The sequence below is a fragment of the Asterias amurensis genome, chromosome 17 (genome assembly GCF_032118995.1).
Source record: "Asterias amurensis chromosome 17, ASM3211899v1".
NCBI classification, from domain to species: Eukaryota; Metazoa; Echinodermata; class Asteroidea; order Forcipulatida; family Asteriidae; genus Asterias; species Asterias amurensis.
The window spans coordinates 7,828,182-7,847,425 of NC_092664.1; the positions used below are offsets into that span (position 1 = coordinate 7,828,182).

Genomic DNA, 19,244 nt, shown 5'->3' on the forward strand with positions numbered 1-19,244 from the left:
CTATTTCAGAAAAAAAAAATGTCTTCCAAGGTTGCGGATAAACTTCTATTACCCCAGCGTTCAGTGGTTAACAAAAGCAGGGACATCTCGAAATAACTGGGCTAAAATTTTGATGATCACTTTTGGTGAATTTGTCAATATATAGGTTTGTACACAGCAGCTTGAACGTGCAAGGTATAATATTAACATACACTGATAGTTTAAAAATACCCTTTTTGAATGATGTTTACCACTTTATTTTTCATTTAAAAATGTTCATACACAATTTATTTCCCTTCATTTTAATTTCGAAATATCGATTGTCCCCCATAGTCCTGTGTTTACATTTCCAGCATTAGACAATATTTAACCAGTACATAATGAAATACTATTCAGTGTAGCTCAGGTGTAGTTATTGACACAAGAAATTGGCATATTTGCATAACAAGTCACATGTTACGCTCAAGGACCAATCACGGCCTTTACTAACAAGACATCATTTGAATATTTTTCGTCGATAAGGTTATGCTGAGTTTCAGATGGAATTATGTTACTCATGGACGTACAAATGAACCTTTATAAATGCACCCTAGTTCCTCATAGTGAATCAGTGTGTGAGGGTTGAACTGCGTATAACAGCTGGTGGTTTTGAACTTGTATAAATGGAGTCCTGATAAGAGATGTTTACATCAATGAAACATCTGGTTCCTGTTTTTGTTTCTCCATCGTCCATCGCTTGCATTTGAAGGTGAGTGAAACACTCCAGATCCATTACAACTTTCATTTCTGAAAGAGATGGTACAATAGGCTGCCGGGCCAGGAGGCAGTTTCCCACACCTTTAAAGGGTTTGGGTACTATTTGTAACACAAAACACAATGTCCACAAATTTACATTATTTACACAGTTTGAAGATAATGATAGTAGAAAGCTAGTTCCTGAAAATATTGCTGTTTTTTGAGTTGCTGTATTTTTCAAGAAATGAGTAAAACAAAGTCACATAAATAATTTTCGTCTCAGTTTCAGCATGTCAAACTTATTTACCAGTTTTGGTATTAAGCTTCCCTTAAAATATTATTTGCTAAGTTGCTGTAGTTTTTGAGAAATGAGTTACACAATGTCACAGAAATAATTTTCGTCTCAATATTAGTACATGTATGTCAAATGCATTTACCAGTTTTGGTATAAAATCCAAAACTGGTTAAAGGAACACATTGCCTTGGATCGGCTGATTGTATCCGCTTGTTATAAAATGCATATGATTGGCAAGATGTTGTAAAAGTAGAATACAATTATTCACACAAATATGCCTCGAAATTGCACGGTTTTCCTTTTACCTCGTTGACTAACACAGTCAGCCATTTATGGCAGTCAAATTTTTGACTTCCATAAATGGCCGACCGTGTTAGTTCGCAAAGTAAAAGGAAAACCACACAATTTCGAGGCAAATTTGTGTGGATCATTGTATTCTACTTTTAAAACATCTTTCCAATCATATGCATTTTATAACAAGCTGTTACAAACGCTTTTTATAGACCAACTCGTCCGATCCAAGGCAACATATTTCTTTAACACGCAAAGCTTATGCCAAAGTGTATCTATTTTTGTTCCTAGGGCTGACACGTAACTCTATTATTGCAAAACCAAACCTGCTGCGCATGTGAAGTGAACAGATACAGTTATCATTTTTGGGATGTAAAACTTTTGATATTTTGATTTCATGGTTTAGAATTAAAATGAAGCCTGTCGGAATGGAGGGCCATCATGGGGTAGTGAGATGGTATAAATGGTTGGAGTTTGTCACTATCAGTGCATTGTATACATCAATCTGGTCATCAGCGTCCATTATTGCTCCCTTCTTTCCACCAGAGGTAAGTTCAAGTCCTACTTGTATTAATAATAATAAAAATATTCGGTTTTATATACCGCTTTATACTCGATGTTTCAAAGCCCTTCCAACATTATTACCCTGATCACTGGGCCATTTCATTCCTTAAACCATCTCAGCTCCCTGGGGAGTATACAGCCTGTGTCACCAAATTTGGCGCACTAAGCTAAACCCACCACAAGAACCATCTCTGCCCTCACAGGTACCCATTTACCCCATGAGTGGAGAGAAGCAATTATAGTAAAGTTTCTTGCTCAGGGACACAAGTGTCACGACCAGGATTCGAACCCACACTCTGCTGAACAGAAACACAAGAGGTTGAGTTTGGTGCTCTTAACCGCTCGGCCACGACACCCCACGATATTCTATTATTATGTGATAATAATAATAATGATAATTATAACTAGTTCTTATATAGCGCATTTCACAATACTGTCTCAATGCGCTTTACTTAGTACCTCTGTTCATTGGGTACAATAACATTCCTTTAATCTTTCTCACCTCCCTGGGGGTATACAGCCCTGAGCTGCTGTGGCGCTTCAGTGGCTTTTTAAAAAACAATATCAACCTCCAACCACGCGGGTACCCATTTATTACTCTGGGTGAAGAGAAGCAATTATAGTAAAGCATCTTTCTTGCTCAAGGACACAAGTGTCATGACTGGGATTCGAACCCGAACTCTGATGTCTTAACTACCAGAACTTGAATATGATGCTTTAACCAACTCAGTTTTGAAGCAAAAACAAATCTTTCACTATCTCCTTTCTGATTGGATATTTTTTTCCCAGGCCATAAGGAAAGGGGCCAATCAGGCTTCAGCTGGGATCGTACTTGGTGCGTTTTCTATCACTTCATTCCTGGTGGCTTCACCGTTTGGAAGTTTGGTAAGTTATATCATGGCAACTTGTTTTCAGTAATTTGTTTTGGTTAAATGGCAATAAATGGTTTAAAATGAAAAGTGTGGATGTTTTTTTTTATAAAGTGTGGCAATTTAAAGATCATCTAATTGATATCACCCACCCACCCCTCCATTTAATCATTAAATGTAGCTCATTATTGTGAATGCTGCATACTATCTCTTTATTGTATGTTTTTTTGAAAACCAGAGGATTGAAGAAAAACAATTATAATTGATTTTTATGGTTTTCGAAAAAACCATTGATTTGCCATCCCTTTGTGATAAATATTATGTGTTTGAAAACTGTAGGGTTTGATAAAATGTAATCTTCCATAAACCATTGATGTATCCCTTTATGATATGTTTTTTGGGGAAACTAGAGAATAGGAATGAATGTACTCTTCCAAAATACAGTGAGCTGCATATTTGTATCAGTTTAAAGGCAGTGGACACTATTGGTAATTACTCAAAATGATTATTAGCATAAAACCTTACTTGGTAAGGAGTAATGGGGAGAGGTTGACAGTATAAAACATTATGAGAAACGGCTCCCTCTGAAGTAAGGTAATTTTCAAATAGAAGTAATTTTGACGAATTTGATTTTGAGACCTCATAATTAGATTTTGAGGTCTCGAAATCAAACATCTGGAAGCACACAACTTCGTGTGACAAGGGTGTTTTTATTTCCTCATTATCTCTCAACTCAAATTTTCACAGGTTTGTTATTTTATGCATGTGTTGAGATACACCAAGTGAGAAGACTGGTCTTTGACAATTACCAATAGTGTCCAGTGTCTTTAAAAATGCATCGGTGAAGTTTAAAGTTGACGTCATACTTATCTTGCCTATTTTTGTAAAGGTTCAGCGAATTGGTGGCAAGAATATGTTTCTTCTTGGAGCAGGATTATGTGGCTGTACCAACATCATGTTTGGGTAAAGGTTTTTACTTTCTTCTTCTTCAAATTATTTCGTTTATGTTTATTCATTAGTATCACAGAACACAACAAAGGGGTGAAGGACAAAGCATATCTTGGCTTAGTGTCTTGCTTTTAAAGGACACAGGTGTCATGACTGGAATTCAAACCCACATTCTGCTGATTAGAAACACCAGAGCCCAATTTCATAAAGCCTTTAAGCACAACAATTTGCTTAGCATGAAATGTCTTCCTTAATAACAATAGGATTACCAATCAAATTTCCAGGTGATTTTCAGGATAAGCAAACAACAGCTGAATACCAGTATCAAGCAATATGCAACAAATTAAAATTTGGTCTGTAATCTTGTTTTTATCTGGGAAGAAATTTCATGCTAAGCAAATTTGTGTGCTTACAGGCTTTATGAAGTTGGGCCCAGAGCTTTAGTCCAGTGCTCTTTAATAACTGCTAGGCCATGACACAACATGTGATAAAGAGCTTTTTTAATTTATTTTTTAGACACATTTATTTCATGTCAACATCAATCAATACAAAGTGTGATATTTGTGTTCAGTTATGTACACATAATAACTTGTACAATTGAAAAATTGATCCAGTTATTTAAATGAAAAATAAATAACAATGTGACATTAACAGACAGGAAAAAGAATTGTGTACTCTCATTAATATAACTTTGATTGTAATTAGAAAATAAAATTAGCTGTTGCAAACAACTTACCAACCAAATGGCCCGATGTTATAAATGAAAAAAATAGTTAATGGCCTGACATTTCGACCCTAGCAGAGTCTTTTTCGAAGGCTAAAAAGGTTAATGGTCTCTCTTCTAGCCTTCGAGAAAGACTCTGCTAGGGTCGAAGCATCAAGCCGTTACCTCTTGATTGTAATTATTCTATTTTCTAGACTACTTGGGCGCATTGATAGCAGTACAGCTTTCATAGCCTCAGCATTGATCCTGCGCATCATAGAGGCAGTAGGCTCCTCAGCAGCATTAGTGGCTGCAATGTCAATCATCGGTGGTCACCACACTCACTACGCACCTCAGATGCTGGGGCTGTTGGATATGTTCTCTGGATTGGCGTTCATGATTGGACCAATGGTTGGAACATTATTGTATCAGGTGAGTAGTGAGGGGACTCAAAGCCAGTCTAGTGAAATTGTGTAAAATGGAAAAAGGACAGGGTATAGTTTCGTAGAGACAAAATGTCATTCTTATATTTGCTAATATTTTGGCTAGTAAACTATTTAAATCGATCATTTACAATGGGTGCGTTCGTTTAGCTTTGCAGTGCTCACTCGGGTGAGCCCCTGAAAAGAGCTAATCGAACGATCACACTCACCCTCTCATGGTGACGGCATGCACCTCAGGTCACCCCAAGTGACCCACTCCACAGTCAGGACACTCGGGGCTGACCAGGGTGAGCCCCGTCAAAGCTATTCGAACGTACCGGGGCAGACTGGGGTCGACCCCGGGAAGCTAAACGAACGCACCCTATATTTCCAATGGAGAGTTTTGTGGTATCGGTCGCTGCCCGTTCTTTTCGCATTACATAGAGTTTTTGACTTCAGCTTTGTTTAGAATACAGTTGTTTTTCTGTTGTTCCCTACAGGCAGGAGGTTTTGAGCTTCCTTTCTTCACTCTTGGTGGACTTTGTATTCTTCTAACTGCCCTGAATGGTGTTGTCTTACAAGGAAAAGGTATTTCTTATTGGCACACAAAGAAAAAAACCTGTAAACCTTCAAAGTACAAAGTTTTTCATATTTCACAGTTATATGTTCTTTAATTATTTCAATGCAACTTTGATGACCAATTGAACTCAAATTGCTACAGATTTGCGATTGTATGTACATTTTATATGTTGGGATAATAATAATGTTAATAATAATAATAATAGTAAACATTTCTATGACGCTCTACAATGAACACAGCGCCTCACAAGAAAAAAAAGAAGAAGAAAAAAGTAGAAAACATTGCAAAAGAAAACTACTAGTTGCTCTCAGTGGGAAACAAAAACGTTTTTAGAGGCTGCTTGAAGACCAAAGTAGACACTGCTTCTCCGACGTCACAGGGCAGTTGGTTCCAATGCTAAGGAGCTGCATTGAAAAATAGATTATCTCCACAATGAGAATACTGCATTTGTCAATTACCAAGCATGTTCAGAGCCTTTAAACTAACAATTTTTATTTTCTGTACAGAAACTAAAATCGTCAAAGATGACTCTCCAACCAGTTTGCTTCGTATACCAGCGATATGGCCAGTGGCTTTTGCTTTGTTTATAAGTACAGCCAGTCTAGCGGTGTTCAACGTGGGTATTGCTTATCACACAGAGAAGGTATGTTATCATTGAAGAAGTGGGGCTGGCTGACTAGAGTCAACTAGACTTAAACATAGCTGTCACTCGAACGCTGCATGGAGCAAGTTCGAGTGTGCACCATGGTTAACTAAAGGTTGACTATTTTGACTCAAACCCAGGCTGGTCGACCATTGGTTGACTACTGTGGGCGACAATTTGGAACCAGCCTCCTGGTTTCTTTCGTGGTCCCAATGGGAGACTTTTTGAAAGCTCTGCCACTCTAGGGCAGCAGACCTACCAGGTAAGGGTGCACAACTCCTATAGCAAACATTGGTAAATGCTAAAAATTCAAAAATACTCAAAAAATATTTAGAAGTCTCTCAGCCTCTTGAAAATTAAATCAGATACATTGTCATACAACTAAACTTCAGATTTCTTTTCAATTTTTGGTAGGTCAGCATTTTGGAATTTTTGCTAATTAGAAGAAATACTCCCAAAAACTCATGCACACCGCATTTTATCCTTGGGGAACTCGTGTCCAGTACGTCCTGTTCCAGAACAGTTTGGTTTATGCTGGCAATGTGTTATGAAAAACAAAAAACAGTTTGGCTAAATCTAAAATACAAAATCACAAACGCAAAACACAAGGTATTTGCTGTCAGGATGACCGTCACTCATGCTTCTCCTATTCCTAAATTGTTGACATTACCTGGTGAAGAGCGCCCTCTCTTGGTGATTGGCAGATAGTCTAAAGTTTCCCATAGCCTGTTCCATGGCTAAGAGGGTAACCAGTGACATTATAGCAAAAAGGCGAGAGGCAATGGATTGTTGAACACCGTAGTACCGATGGTTGATGACTAGACTTGTGCTTCAATGTGCATGTATGCTATATATATATATGCATGTATGCATGTATGCTGCTTTTCAGTAGTCGCCTAATTGTGCGCACTCGAACTTGCACCCGAACCTACACTGTTACAACACCAGAACTTGAGTCCGATGTACTAATGTAGATAACATTGCACTACGGTAATAAACATCAATCAGTATTTGCACCTAGATTGGTCTACTGCCAGCAGGTCATGCTGGTGTGCCATTCTTCATCCAGGGAAGTACATACGCCATCTCCACCGCTGTATTTGGGATGCTTGTTAATAAACTGGTAAGAAAGACAGAGCATGAATAATCTTGGTTTTACCCTTACACCACTAAGTGATATGCACTGGGCTTTCAAAATCCTTTCGAGAAAAGTCCACAGGTTACTCAAGTGGGATTCAAACCCATGACCCCTGCATTCTAGAGCAGATATTTCCTCCCCTCCCACCTCTTTGACCCTGGTTCTTATCTTGCGATTATTTGGAATGGGAAACTTTTGAACGATAGGTGGCAGCAGACTTACCGGGTATATTTCCATTGTTTATGTACTTCTAAACATGCGCATAATTCTGGGATAAATGGATTTACCCGGTGAGTCTGCTGCCACCTATCGTCCCAGAAAGTCTCCTACTATTTGATTTGGGTTTTCAGTCTGGTGAGGTGTTGGTTTTCCAAGGAATAATTATCTACAGCTTTCCTCCTATATCTAAGAACAGAAACTTCCTTCGAATCACACTCAAGTAGTATGCTTATGAATTTTTTTTTCTCCACAGAACTTAGAGCACTGAGTACTGGCATGTATCACACATTGGTGTAAAGGCATTTAGCTAAAAACAATAAAATCCAGGCAAGCTGGATCAATGGTCTAGGGGTCTGACATCTGCTCTAGAAGGCGCTTCAAGGTCATGGGTTCGAATCCCACTCGAGAAGTAGTCTGTGAACTTTTGTTCTCTACATGACTCACAATGCACTGATTATTGATGAATATCACACATTTAATAGTAATAATAATAATAATAATAATGGAAACTTTTATAGCGCCGGTATTTGCCGCAAGAGGCGCTTGGCGCTGCTCTACAAAAAGAACAATTTGTGTTTGTACAAAAAATGTAAGCAGTCAAATTCCTTTTACCTGTTATTTCTAACTTTTACTCCTGCCTCCAGGTGAAGCAGTACAAGTCAACGACACGAGTGATGCTAGTCTTGGGGTATGTGTTGTCTTCTGTTCCGTTCATGATGATCGGTCCATCACCGTGGCTGCCATTTATTCCAAGGTAAGTAATATTATAGTCATTTTGGTTTTACCTACATGCACCGATGTGTGTTAGACCTGTATATTCAGTACTTTCCCGAATTCTGTGAAAAAAATCACCTGCATATTACTCGGTGCTAACACACATCGGTGTATATGGGTCAAACACAAATGAATATTCTTTATCCCGATGCAAATTTCACATCTAGTAAAGTAATCTTGTTTTCATGTCAGTGCAACACTAGACTTTATCATGGAGCATGCTTTCCAGCTATTTTTTACTGCTCTTGTGATATTGCTTGGTATCATTCTGATACTGACTCTAAAACTGATTTTAAACCTGAGCCTGATCCTAATATCTACATTCTCACTGAACCTTGTGCTATTATTAAAACCCTCATCACACCTGGTTCAGGAGTTGTAATTGTTTAACTTGAACCTCCTGTCTATTTTAAAGTCTATGGGAAGATTTGTTAAGGGGCACCAGGCCAAGACTAGGGGCAACAGACGCCATGGCCTGTGCGGCCTTCGTATAATTCCACTGGATTCCAGGCCTGTGTTAGTCTTAGTGCGAGACGTTGTTATTCACTATCACTCGACTATCGCGATCCCCTGCTCCACTTCTCTGCACCAAGCACATTACTATTGAACGATAGCGGGCGCTGTTGAATAACTTCTAGTACACCACCACCACATCACACTCAAAACTTGCGGGAGCGCGGCTTACAGAAACGCCCTCTATTGGTGGAGTAGTCGCAATGTGTGGTAGCGTTGCTTGTATGTGCATTTACATAGGGCCTATGGTTTTACCGCAATAATAATGATAATAATAACAAATCCTTATATAGCGCATTTCACACAAAAAGTATCAATGCACTTTACTTAGTGCCCTTTGGGCCAATAATTCCTTTAATCTTTCTCAGCTCCCTGGGGAGTATACAGCCCAAGCTGTTGTGGCGCTCCAAAGGCTTTTTCTTTCACAATATCAACCTCTACCCTCGCAGGTACCCATTTATATCCCTGCGTGAAGAGAAGCAATTATAGTAAAGTATCTTGCTCAAGGGAACATGTGTCACGACCGGGATTCAAACCCACACTCTGGTGACTTAACCACCAGAACTTGAATGTTATGCTCTTAACCACTCGGCCATGACACTCAACTAGAAAGTCTTGCACCAAGAGTAGGCCTGTGTGATAAAGAGCTTCATATTTTCTTTCAGTAATATCCTGGTGCTGAGTATCTCATGTGTGTTAATCGGACTATCAATGGGTGTAGTCTGCGTGCCGAGCATCACAGATATTGTCATATCAGCAGAGTAAGTGTTATCTTCTGTCTCTTTATCTGTGCCTCGATTGCAGACCTGAAATTTCATCACTGAGGGGGCAAGGCCATTTTTCATTTTGTAAAGGGCGTGCTGAAAGACACTGGACACCTTTGGTAATATCAAATCAAATATATAAGTGGAAAATTACTTCTTTCTCGAGAACTCAGTTAATTCAGAGGGAGCCGTTATTCACAATATGTTATACTATCAACAGCTCCTCATTGCTTGTTACCAAGTAAGTTTTTATGCTAACAATTATTTTGAGTAGTTACCAATAGTGTCCAGTGCCTTTAATGCTTTTATAATGCTTCAGAAAAACAAATTTCAAGCAATAAACCACCAGGGAAACTGACTGGGAAAATTTTAAATGATTTGTGGTTAAACAAAGACACATTTACTGGAGTGGAACTTGAAGCAACAACCTCCCGATCAATTTATTGACGCACTACCATAGGCAGCTGGTCTCCAAATGTGACAGAGAACTGGGGGTGTGTTCTTTGACCTTGTTCATTGACCTTTTAGCAGATGTCGCAACTGCTAAACCACTGAGGCAGGGCCTAATTCCATAATGCTGGTTAAGCATAAAAAGTTGCTAAAAACAACCAAAATATGCTTACCAAATGCCAGAATATGGTTACCAGCTTAAATACCATGTACAAAATAGAACTGATATCCTCCTTAGTTTTGCTAAGCAGAAAATTATTAAACACTTTGGTTTGCTTCAGCAGTGAGCCTTATGACATTTGGCCCTGATTTTTTCGTAGTACTTGTTTTGTATTTTATCTTCCATGTTTCATTGTAAATTTTCGTCTTGATTTCAAATGTTCATTGTAAGTGATTTTTTCTTTTCTTTTTTCCCCTAGGAGAAAAGGCCTGCCTAGTGGATCTGCTGCATATGGCATGGCATCTGGCGTCTTCCTTAGTTGTTTTCATCTTGGGTAAGTGACAACAAGAACATTATCACAGTTGAACCGACGAATTAGAATTAAAATTATTTATTCAGCCAATGTTAACAAGTTAAAAACCAAAACATCGGAAATTGTAGTGCACTTTGAGCTCTCTAAGCCATAATAGCAGCCATATTTCAAATGAACAAGCATGTGTATGGGGTAAAAACAAATAGTATTTGGTATCCCTGATGCAAATTTTCTATCCATTAAATCGTTGCGGTACCCGCTGCTAAAATATAGGCTTCAGACTGCCTCTAGCTACCGGGCAATCTCGATGGTCTAGTAGGTAAGACATCTGCTCTAGAATTGCAAGGGTTGTGGGTTCAAATCCCACCCGAGTAATTTGCCTGTTACTTTTTCACAGAACTCGGGAAAGTACCTAGTATACACAGTTCTTAGACACATCGGTGTAACGGTAACCCTCCAAAAATCACAATACTAATTTTGACTTTGGACACCCTCTTTAATTATAGTAAAATATTCCGTTCAAATCGACAGGTCCTTTGTAGGATCGACCTGTGGTGGCACCCTTATTGATAGATACGATTTTGAATTGACCACAAGTTTATTTGCAATGGGGAATCTGACAGCTGCAGTTGTCATCGCTTCCTTCAGCATTTGGGAGTTTCAGTGTGGAAAAAGGTAAACCAGAATCAGGTTTCAGGTTTCAGGTTTATTTCCATACCAATTAGGTAGTACAATACAGGGTGTCTAAACAAAAACTATACACTTTTGAAACAGCTGCCGAATAAAATAAAATTATGATTCTTGGAGAAAAAGTTTAGGTGTATGGATAGCTTATGGACTCAACTTTCATATGACACCAACAAGTCTGAAAATACTTCATGATTGGGAGTGCTCACTTTTGTAAAGGTTATGAAAATTGGGCTGCGCAGGAATTAGTCTTCCAATTTGTGAGAGGTACGTCCTTTGGAGCTTACAAAATTCACTCCAAGATGTCGGCTACTTATTTTTTAGTGAGCAGTGCTCGCCCAAGCATGAATTATTTTCAGACTTTTTGGTATCTTATGAAAGTTGAATCCATAAGCTATCCATACATATAAACCTTTTCCCCAAGAATCATATACTTTTTATTCTGCAGCCATTGAAAAAGTGTATAGGTTTTTTTAAGACAAAACTCTTTATCTGAACTTAATGATAGTATGGGGAGGTAGCAGACTATAAGAAGCCTAAGCTTGTACAAGGTCTGGCCTCCTCAAAAAGAATACATGTAAATAAATAGTTACAATCACAAGTCTTTGCCAAGGAAAGTTAATCGCTGTTTTTCTTTTTTTGGAAGATCAAGATCTCATTCTCGTTTTCAATAAACAAACCATTCAATTAGGCTTTGAAAACAAGTTCAGCATTTTTCCCTTCTTATTAACAGAGTTGTTTTTTACATTGTAAGGGATTGTGTACATGATCATAGTTTTCTTTTGCATGTAGCACAGTCAAATTGACTGCCAATGGTGATGGGCTGGGGGGGGGCTTTCTTTCTGTCTGTCTGTCTGTCTGTCTGTCTGTCTGTCTGTCTCTCTCTCTCTCTCTTTTCTTTCCACTTGACCTCTTCGGACACCAGTAAACTTGTTTGGGTATGTTTTTTGACATTTCACAATGCCAGGCCTTTGGAGACCACTCTTAAAATGAATGCAAAACTTTTGGTTAGACACCTACAGCAGCTTTCGACAATGTAAGACATTATTTAAGAAACAAATTGTGGTAATGTAAAAATATATATTTTTTGTATACCCCAAAACTGTGTTACTGTTAAGGGATTATTCTATCTGCGTGGAAACACTCAAAATCGGTTCCAAAAACCAAAGGTATACGTTCCCTGAAAATTCAGAATCCTGCGCTCTTTTATAATGAACAAATTATTGTTGGATATACATGACATCTGGCATGAGGTAGTTGAAACTGCACTCTGTACTTTGTAGTGGCAACTCATGGTTTTTTTCCAGGAATGCAGCAGAAAGATCGAGTGACTGGCGTGGGGGAGAATGGACAGAACAACCCATGACACCACTACTGACTGAAGAGGATACTGCGGGAAGTTCATTGTAGCGTGAAGTAATCAGGGATGTGATTTCTCCGTTTTTAACTGAATTTTTTTGTTTATTTTTGTATAACTAAGATCAATTAATTCATAAGAAAATGAATATAAAACCATATGGAACACACAGATTGCAGAGTAGGGCTTTCAAAACCAGCTTTAGACTAGCTAGGGCCAGGAGTATAATGCTAATCATACATGTACATTGTGAACAAGTCAAATCATATTGAAAAGAAAATCTAGACAAACAGAAAATACTGGGTTGACTAGAGAAGTAAAACAGTTTTAACAACTATTTTTCTCTTTTGTCAATAACCAGTTATTCATTGTGAGTAGTATTATTTTTATAACCTTGGGGAAGTCACTTTATACAAAAGAGGGATTATCGAGTCAAGAAAACAAGTTCAGGTTCAGGTGGACTACAGTCATTGGATCGGATATGGGTCAGTGGGCGCGGTGAACACAACGCTACCTTTGGTTTTGTGACAGTGCTTTTGTTGTGTAGGACTCTGTTATTTCTGGAGTTTCTGGTTGGTGAGAGCAGTGTAGGCGTAATGCTCTGTGGATATTAAGGTCTTCGTGTTCTGTTTCATACACACCCAGCACACATATCTCAATACTAGGGTATGTAAAATTTCTTTATATATTTAATTGTATTGTAAAGTTCATTGTTATACATTTGATAGCCATATTTTACCTACTTAATTACTTTTATTTCAAGTTGTTACAATTATTTTTGGATTATATGAAAGTGACCAACAGTGACCACTTTCACAAAATAATAATAAACACATATCATTGTAGACTTGAAAACCCCACCCTCTATATTTGTGTGTAATTTATTGTTTTGAAAAGGTTGTGTCATCTAAAGAAAGTAATTTCAAAGACAGCATATACCAGATTTTTAAAGGGAATGTACACGTTTGGTAATTACTCAAAACAAATATTAACTTAAAAACTGAGTTGGTAACGAGCATTGGAGAGCTGTTGATAGTATACAAAACTTGTGGGAAACGACTCCCTCTGAAGTAACGTAGTTTTTGAAAAAGAGGTAATTTCTCACTAAAATATTAAAAGATTTCTAGCTATAAGAAGTCTTTTATTCCCATCTGAAAGCACACAATTTCTTCCAACAAGAGTGTTTTTTCTTTCATTATTTTCTCGCAACTTCGATGACCGATTGAGCCCAGATTTTCACAGGTTTGTTATTTTATGCTTATGTTGGGATACACCAAGTGAGAAGACTGATCTTTGACAATTACCAAATGTGTACTTTCCCTTTAAATCAAAATTAGTTGATTAGAAAGGTGCTCCAAGCTTTGCGATGTTTTAGAGTCCTTATGAAGTTGGGAAGCAACAGTCTCTAACCTCTATTATTAAAAAAGTGCAAAATTAAACTGTTTTAACAAACTGCAAAATCAAACTGTTTTTAATCCTTTCAGTGTGAATTTTCTCAAAATTCAAAAACGTTCATCGCTGTTTTCTCAGCAAGTAGACACTGTGTTCAGCTGAAACATGTAACTGTTATTGTTGTTTTTTATTATAAGTTTGACCATGAATCAGCATAGCGTTATAGACAAAACCAATCTATGATTCTACCTTTAAAGTTTCACTGGTTTGTTGTTCCCTGTATACGTTGAGTCACAACAAGTTTGAACACTGGTCTTTGACAATATTACCAATACTGGCCACATACTTTAAAGGGTTTGGGTATTATTTATAGGGTCACAAAACGCAATGTCCACATATTTACATTAAACTTGACAGTTTGAAGATAATGGTGGTAGAAAGCTTACCTTAAAATATTACTTGCTGAAGTGCTGTAGTTTTTGAGAAATGAGTAAAACAATGTCACAAAAATAATTTTCTTTAAAGGCACAGGGTCGGATTTTACAAAGAGTTAAGACTAAGTCTTAACTTGACTCATGACGAGTTACTCGTCCTAACTTAGGACTACCCATACGTTTTTACTAACTCCTAGGACTAGTCTTAAGTAAGAACTAGTCCCAATTCTTTGTGAAATCCACCCCTGGACACCTTTGGTAATTGTCAAAGAATAGTCTACTCACTTGGTGCATGGAGGTGTATCTCAACATATGCATAAAATAACAAACCTGTGAAAACTTGAACTCAATTTGTTGTTGAAGTTGCGAGAGAATAATGGAAGAAAAAAAACACCCTTATAGCACAAGTTGAGGTCTCGAATTCAATTCAAATATTTTAGTGAGAAACTTTGTTTCTTCAGAGGAAGATGTTTCTCACAATGTTTTATACTAACAACAGCTCCCCATTACTCGGTACCAAGTAAGTTTTATGCTAACAATTATTTTGAGTAATTACCAATAGCAGAATAGTGTCCACTGCCTTTAACATGTACAAACGTATTTACCATTACTGGTATTAAAGCCAATGTAAACCTGTGGACAATATGTTTTATACATAAATACCCAAACCCTTTAAACTACAAAATGTAAGCTTTGTGTATTCAAGGATATTATTATTAAGAGACATGGAGGCTCCGTTTCGGCAACATTACTCGATTCAATTCAATTATGTTCATGACCATTGTGTATTTTGTAAAGCATTGAATAATGGCTTAAGTACAACACAGCAGCAAACTGAGAATTTCATGCTGTGTAGGTTCCCAACAAGAAAAATAGTGGCGACAATTTATGGGTTAGGGCTGGGCTTTCGGATGTTTAAAATAACATACAGAAGTACAGAACTAGTTCGAGTGACACTGTTTTTCACACATTATAACAGTGTAAGGAGCCAGTCTTCGCTGTGTGGTATTTAAAGCAGGTTAGTGGCTGGCTGCTGTTAATGGCTGTGGCTTTTGAAGCGCCGTAGCACCTTATAAACCCTTGTAAGGTGCTACATAACTGGGTCTCAGAATTCATAACTTCAATAACATACCTCTCTGTAAAAATGGATATAGCCTACTAATTTGCACCTTGAGTACCGTAGCACTAGCAGAAACGTTTTAAGCTGTATTTTCTGCTTTAGAAACTATGAAATTGGGCACATGCATATTTTGAGCATTTTCAAATGCAACCAACTGTTTAGAAAAAACACTTTTGTAAGTTTTTGATAAACCACACTTTTCTTGTCGCTTCTCCCGTAGCAACCATTCTATGTTGTCATAGCAACACATCACGATGCCTGAAGGCCCGGCCTCTAATCATGACCAGGATGATAGGGCCAGAGACAACCGATTCACCAATCACATGCTGTGTGCATCTGTTATTGGATTCGTCATACTGTGCGTCATAGTTGCAGCAGTGCTGGTCTTGGCACTGTCGCCTCCGACACCAGTCTAGTATCAGGTAAAGCAATTATTTTGTAACAAGACCTACCCCTCAGTTTACTCGTTTAGTGCCCACTTTTTGTGCCCGTGTTTTAACCTAAAATGCCCAGGGGTGGATTTCACAAAGGTAGTCCTAACTTGGGACTAGTCCTAGGCAATGCAAAGAGATAGGACCAGTCCTAAGTTAGGATGAGTTACTGGTCCTAACTTAGAACCAGTCCTATCTCTTAGCATTGCCTAGGACTAGTCCTAAGTTAGGACTACCTTTGTGAAATCCACCCCAGGATGGATTTCACAAAGAGTTAAGACTAGTCTTTTCTCGAGTTAGGACGAATTACTTAGGACTAGCCACCTGTTTTGTATATCCCCTAGGACTAGTCCTAAGTTAGGACTAGTCCAAACTCTTTGTGAAATCGACCCACATGTATAACAAATAAACAGATAAGATCAGATAAGACAAGAACTAAGATCCCACTCTGGGGAAATCTTCTAAGTCTTTCTAACCAAACAAAAATGTAAATGGTTTATGTTTCCTTCGTACATCCCAAAGTCAACAGTATTTCTTGAGTGATGTTGCCCATTTGTGATAAGATTATTAACATGTGTATTAGACCCTCCTACTGTGTGACCATTCAATATTAACATCCAATTGACAACCTGACCACCCAAATTTTTAATTGTCTCTTCGGTTGAAACTGCCAACCTGTTTTATTTATAAACTTTAACTGCCATTTATTTTATCAACCAGTCTCATATTTGATTTGTCATTCTTAATTTATTTTGTCTGGTTTTAGAATGCGAAGACGGATTTGAGTGTGATGAAGGTTTGTGTCGGTCACCGTCGTCAAGATGTGATGGTATCAGTCAATTTAGTGACGGATTTGATGAGTTACATTGCAGTTTTTAGTCAACACCTGGAAATAAGAATTGTTAGTGGAGCGTTGTGGCGTGTTGTGGAGTCTCATGGAGTATCGTGGTTTGTCGTGGAGAGTTTGGACTGACTGTAGTGGACTGGACTATAATGGACTGGACTATTGCTCTGAAGTTTTCAGAGTGTTGTTTGGGTACTTTTGTCCTCATGCAAGATGCTAAACCAAAACTACTTTGTCCTTAGAATGTATTGGGACCAGTGCTGAAGGTTTTGGTTGGCAGCATATTGCGCCATAGCACCTTGTAAACCATAATGGTGCTTTAAAGGAATAGGTCTCATACTCCAAACTAGAGCCCAACATACCTTGCAGGAAACAATTCTGAGCGCTTTGATATGCCCCAAGGGATGTGATAAAGCGCTCTACAAGAATCTAGTATAAAGACCCAAGACGGGTTCCTGACTCTATTTTTGTGTGGACTTGGACTTGATCGAACTGTATGGACAACAGAGACTTGACTACAGCACTGATTGAGACTTAGTTCAAATGTTTTGGCCTGGCTGTGAAAGGCATTGCATAAGTTTTGTTTTTTAAATTGTTCAGTAGTTTTATAAATACCATTAGCTTGTGAAAATTGCATTTCAAAAGGTGGTCGCATTTTTGAGATGTCGCCAAAACTCTGGAGTGATATCCATGTAGGAAGAATAATCCTTATAGGAATTATGCTAACCATGATAGCGCTTTTTAACATTTTTGGGTAAAAGTGATATATATTTGTATATAAACTTAGTTAGTACATGTATGTACTTTGTACTTTTTGTGGGACAAAAAAACACAATGTCCACAGATTTACACTAAACTTACACAGTTTGAAGATAATGATGGTAGAAAGCTTTCCAGAAAATGTTACTTACTGAGGTGCTGTAGATTTTGAGAAGCGAGTAAAACATGTCATGAAAATAATTTTCGTCTAACTGATCACGAGACAACAATTATTTTAGCATGTGAAAAACATGTTTTCATGACATTGTTTTACTCATTTCTCAAAAACTACAGCACCTCAGCAACTAATATTTTAAGGTACGCTTTCTACTATCATTGTCTTCAAACGGTGTAAGTTTAAAGTAAATCTGTGGGCAGTGTGTTTTGTGTTAAAAGTACCCAGATTATTATCCTTAAAGTGAAATGTTTCTCAAAAAGCATTACACTGCACTACAGCTGCTGTTTATTTATTATAAAATATTTAAATATGTTTAAAGTCAGAACAAATGTTTACAGACACCTTTTCAATAACCCTGCGCAGTAGTATAGTGGAAGTACGTGATCAAGTGGTTATAAGAGCACTGTATTCAAACTCTGGTGTTCCGTTCAGCAGAGTGTGGGTTCGAATCCCAGCCGTAACACTTGTGTCTAAATCGACACTTCAGATAGGACTTAAGATTTTGGTCCCATGTGTTGTTATCCAACAGAAAAGAACCCAGTGCACTTATCAAAAAAAGAGAAGGGATTCGCCCCGAATTTATTGGCTGTAGGCCTATATTGCGTCACAGCACTGTAAACCATTACTTTGTGCTTTAAAAGAATGGGAATCATACTTCAAATCGTAGCTCCACAAATCTTATTGGAAAAAAATAATACTGTTTGCTTTGAAAGGCCCCTTAGGGATGAGTCATGTGCTATAAAACGAATACTATTTATTATTATTATTCTTAGAAACAGGCTGGGGCTCCACCCAATTTGTTTGAATTTAAAAATGAACAAACTTTGCTTGGTTTAAGGAGTCATGAATATGACACTGTATTGAAAGTTATAAATGTATAGGCCTATATTCTATTATAATTTGTATTATTCCTCACTGTATGTATTTCTATTATTTTTTTAGAGATTTTCAACTGAAAAGCTTCAAAGCCAAACCTCTCAAATAAATATTGCCTTTGAATCAAATGTTGTTAAAAATTGTATCTCCATGTACCATCCCTGTATAGATTGTTTCTTGAAACTAGAAGATTTGAATTAATATATTCTTCCAAACATAGACGACTCGATCCCCACAAAAAGCATGTACCATTCCATTATGTTTCTCTATAAAAGGATTGGAATAAATGTACGCTTTCTGAAAACAAATGTCTCAAAAACTTGAGGATTTGAATGAATTCTCTCTTCCATTGCTTTGTGAACTGTGCCCAGTGTGTTTGTGAGGCCCTGTTAAGGCAAAATCAATGGGAAACCAATGGGAAACCAATGGGAAACTGATGGAAATTTCAGTTTGACCCGTAGTATGGCTTATTTCCCATGCGGTTACATTCTACACAACCAATGCAGCTTGGTGAACCCGGAATATTGTTATATATTTTTTTATTCCTGAATCCATTGCTTTGTGTTGTGGCAAAACCAATGGGAATCAATCAAACCAAGGGTAAATTGTTGTTCGGCCCATGATAATGGGCTTATTTCCCATACGGTTATTGTACACAACCAATTGATCTGGGTAATGTGCTGGCAAAATCAATGGGAAATCAGTGGGAAATTGTTGTTTGGCCCAGGATTATTTTTGGTCAATTTTCGGCAGGTCAGTCATTTGGAATGGTTGCTATTATAGTATTAACCCCCAGTAAAACCGGC

The 19,244-nt window shown here is 37.7% G+C and overlaps 1 protein-coding gene across 3 annotated transcripts; it reads left to right on the forward strand.

Moving 5' to 3' along the window:
• Positions 1-609: 609 nt before the first annotated feature.
• LOC139949670 (MFS-type transporter SLC18B1-like) lies at positions 610-17,498 on the forward strand. Of its 3 annotated transcripts, none has more exons than XR_011787562.1 (15): positions 610-727; positions 1,707-1,848; positions 2,654-2,749; positions 3,623-3,696; positions 4,600-4,816; positions 5,307-5,394; positions 5,893-6,029; positions 7,051-7,152; positions 8,031-8,140; positions 9,339-9,434; positions 10,307-10,381; positions 10,892-11,035; positions 12,355-13,070; positions 15,571-15,772; positions 16,548-17,498. XR_011787562.1 is itself a non-coding variant. In XM_071948139.1 (13 exons), the coding sequence occupies exons 2-13, from the start codon at positions 1,714-1,716 to the stop codon at positions 12,455-12,457; spliced, it is 1,377 nt and encodes a 458-aa protein (XP_071804240.1). In that variant the 5' UTR covers positions 610-727; positions 1,707-1,713; the 3' UTR covers positions 12,458-13,541. The 3 variants fall into 3 exon arrangements, 1 of the variants encoding a protein (XP_071804240.1); XR_011787563.1 differs by having other exon boundaries at positions 3,629-3,696; XM_071948139.1 differs by lacking the exons at positions 15,571-15,772; positions 16,548-17,498 and having other exon boundaries at positions 12,355-13,541.
• The last annotated feature ends 1,746 nt before the right edge of the window (positions 17,499-19,244 follow it).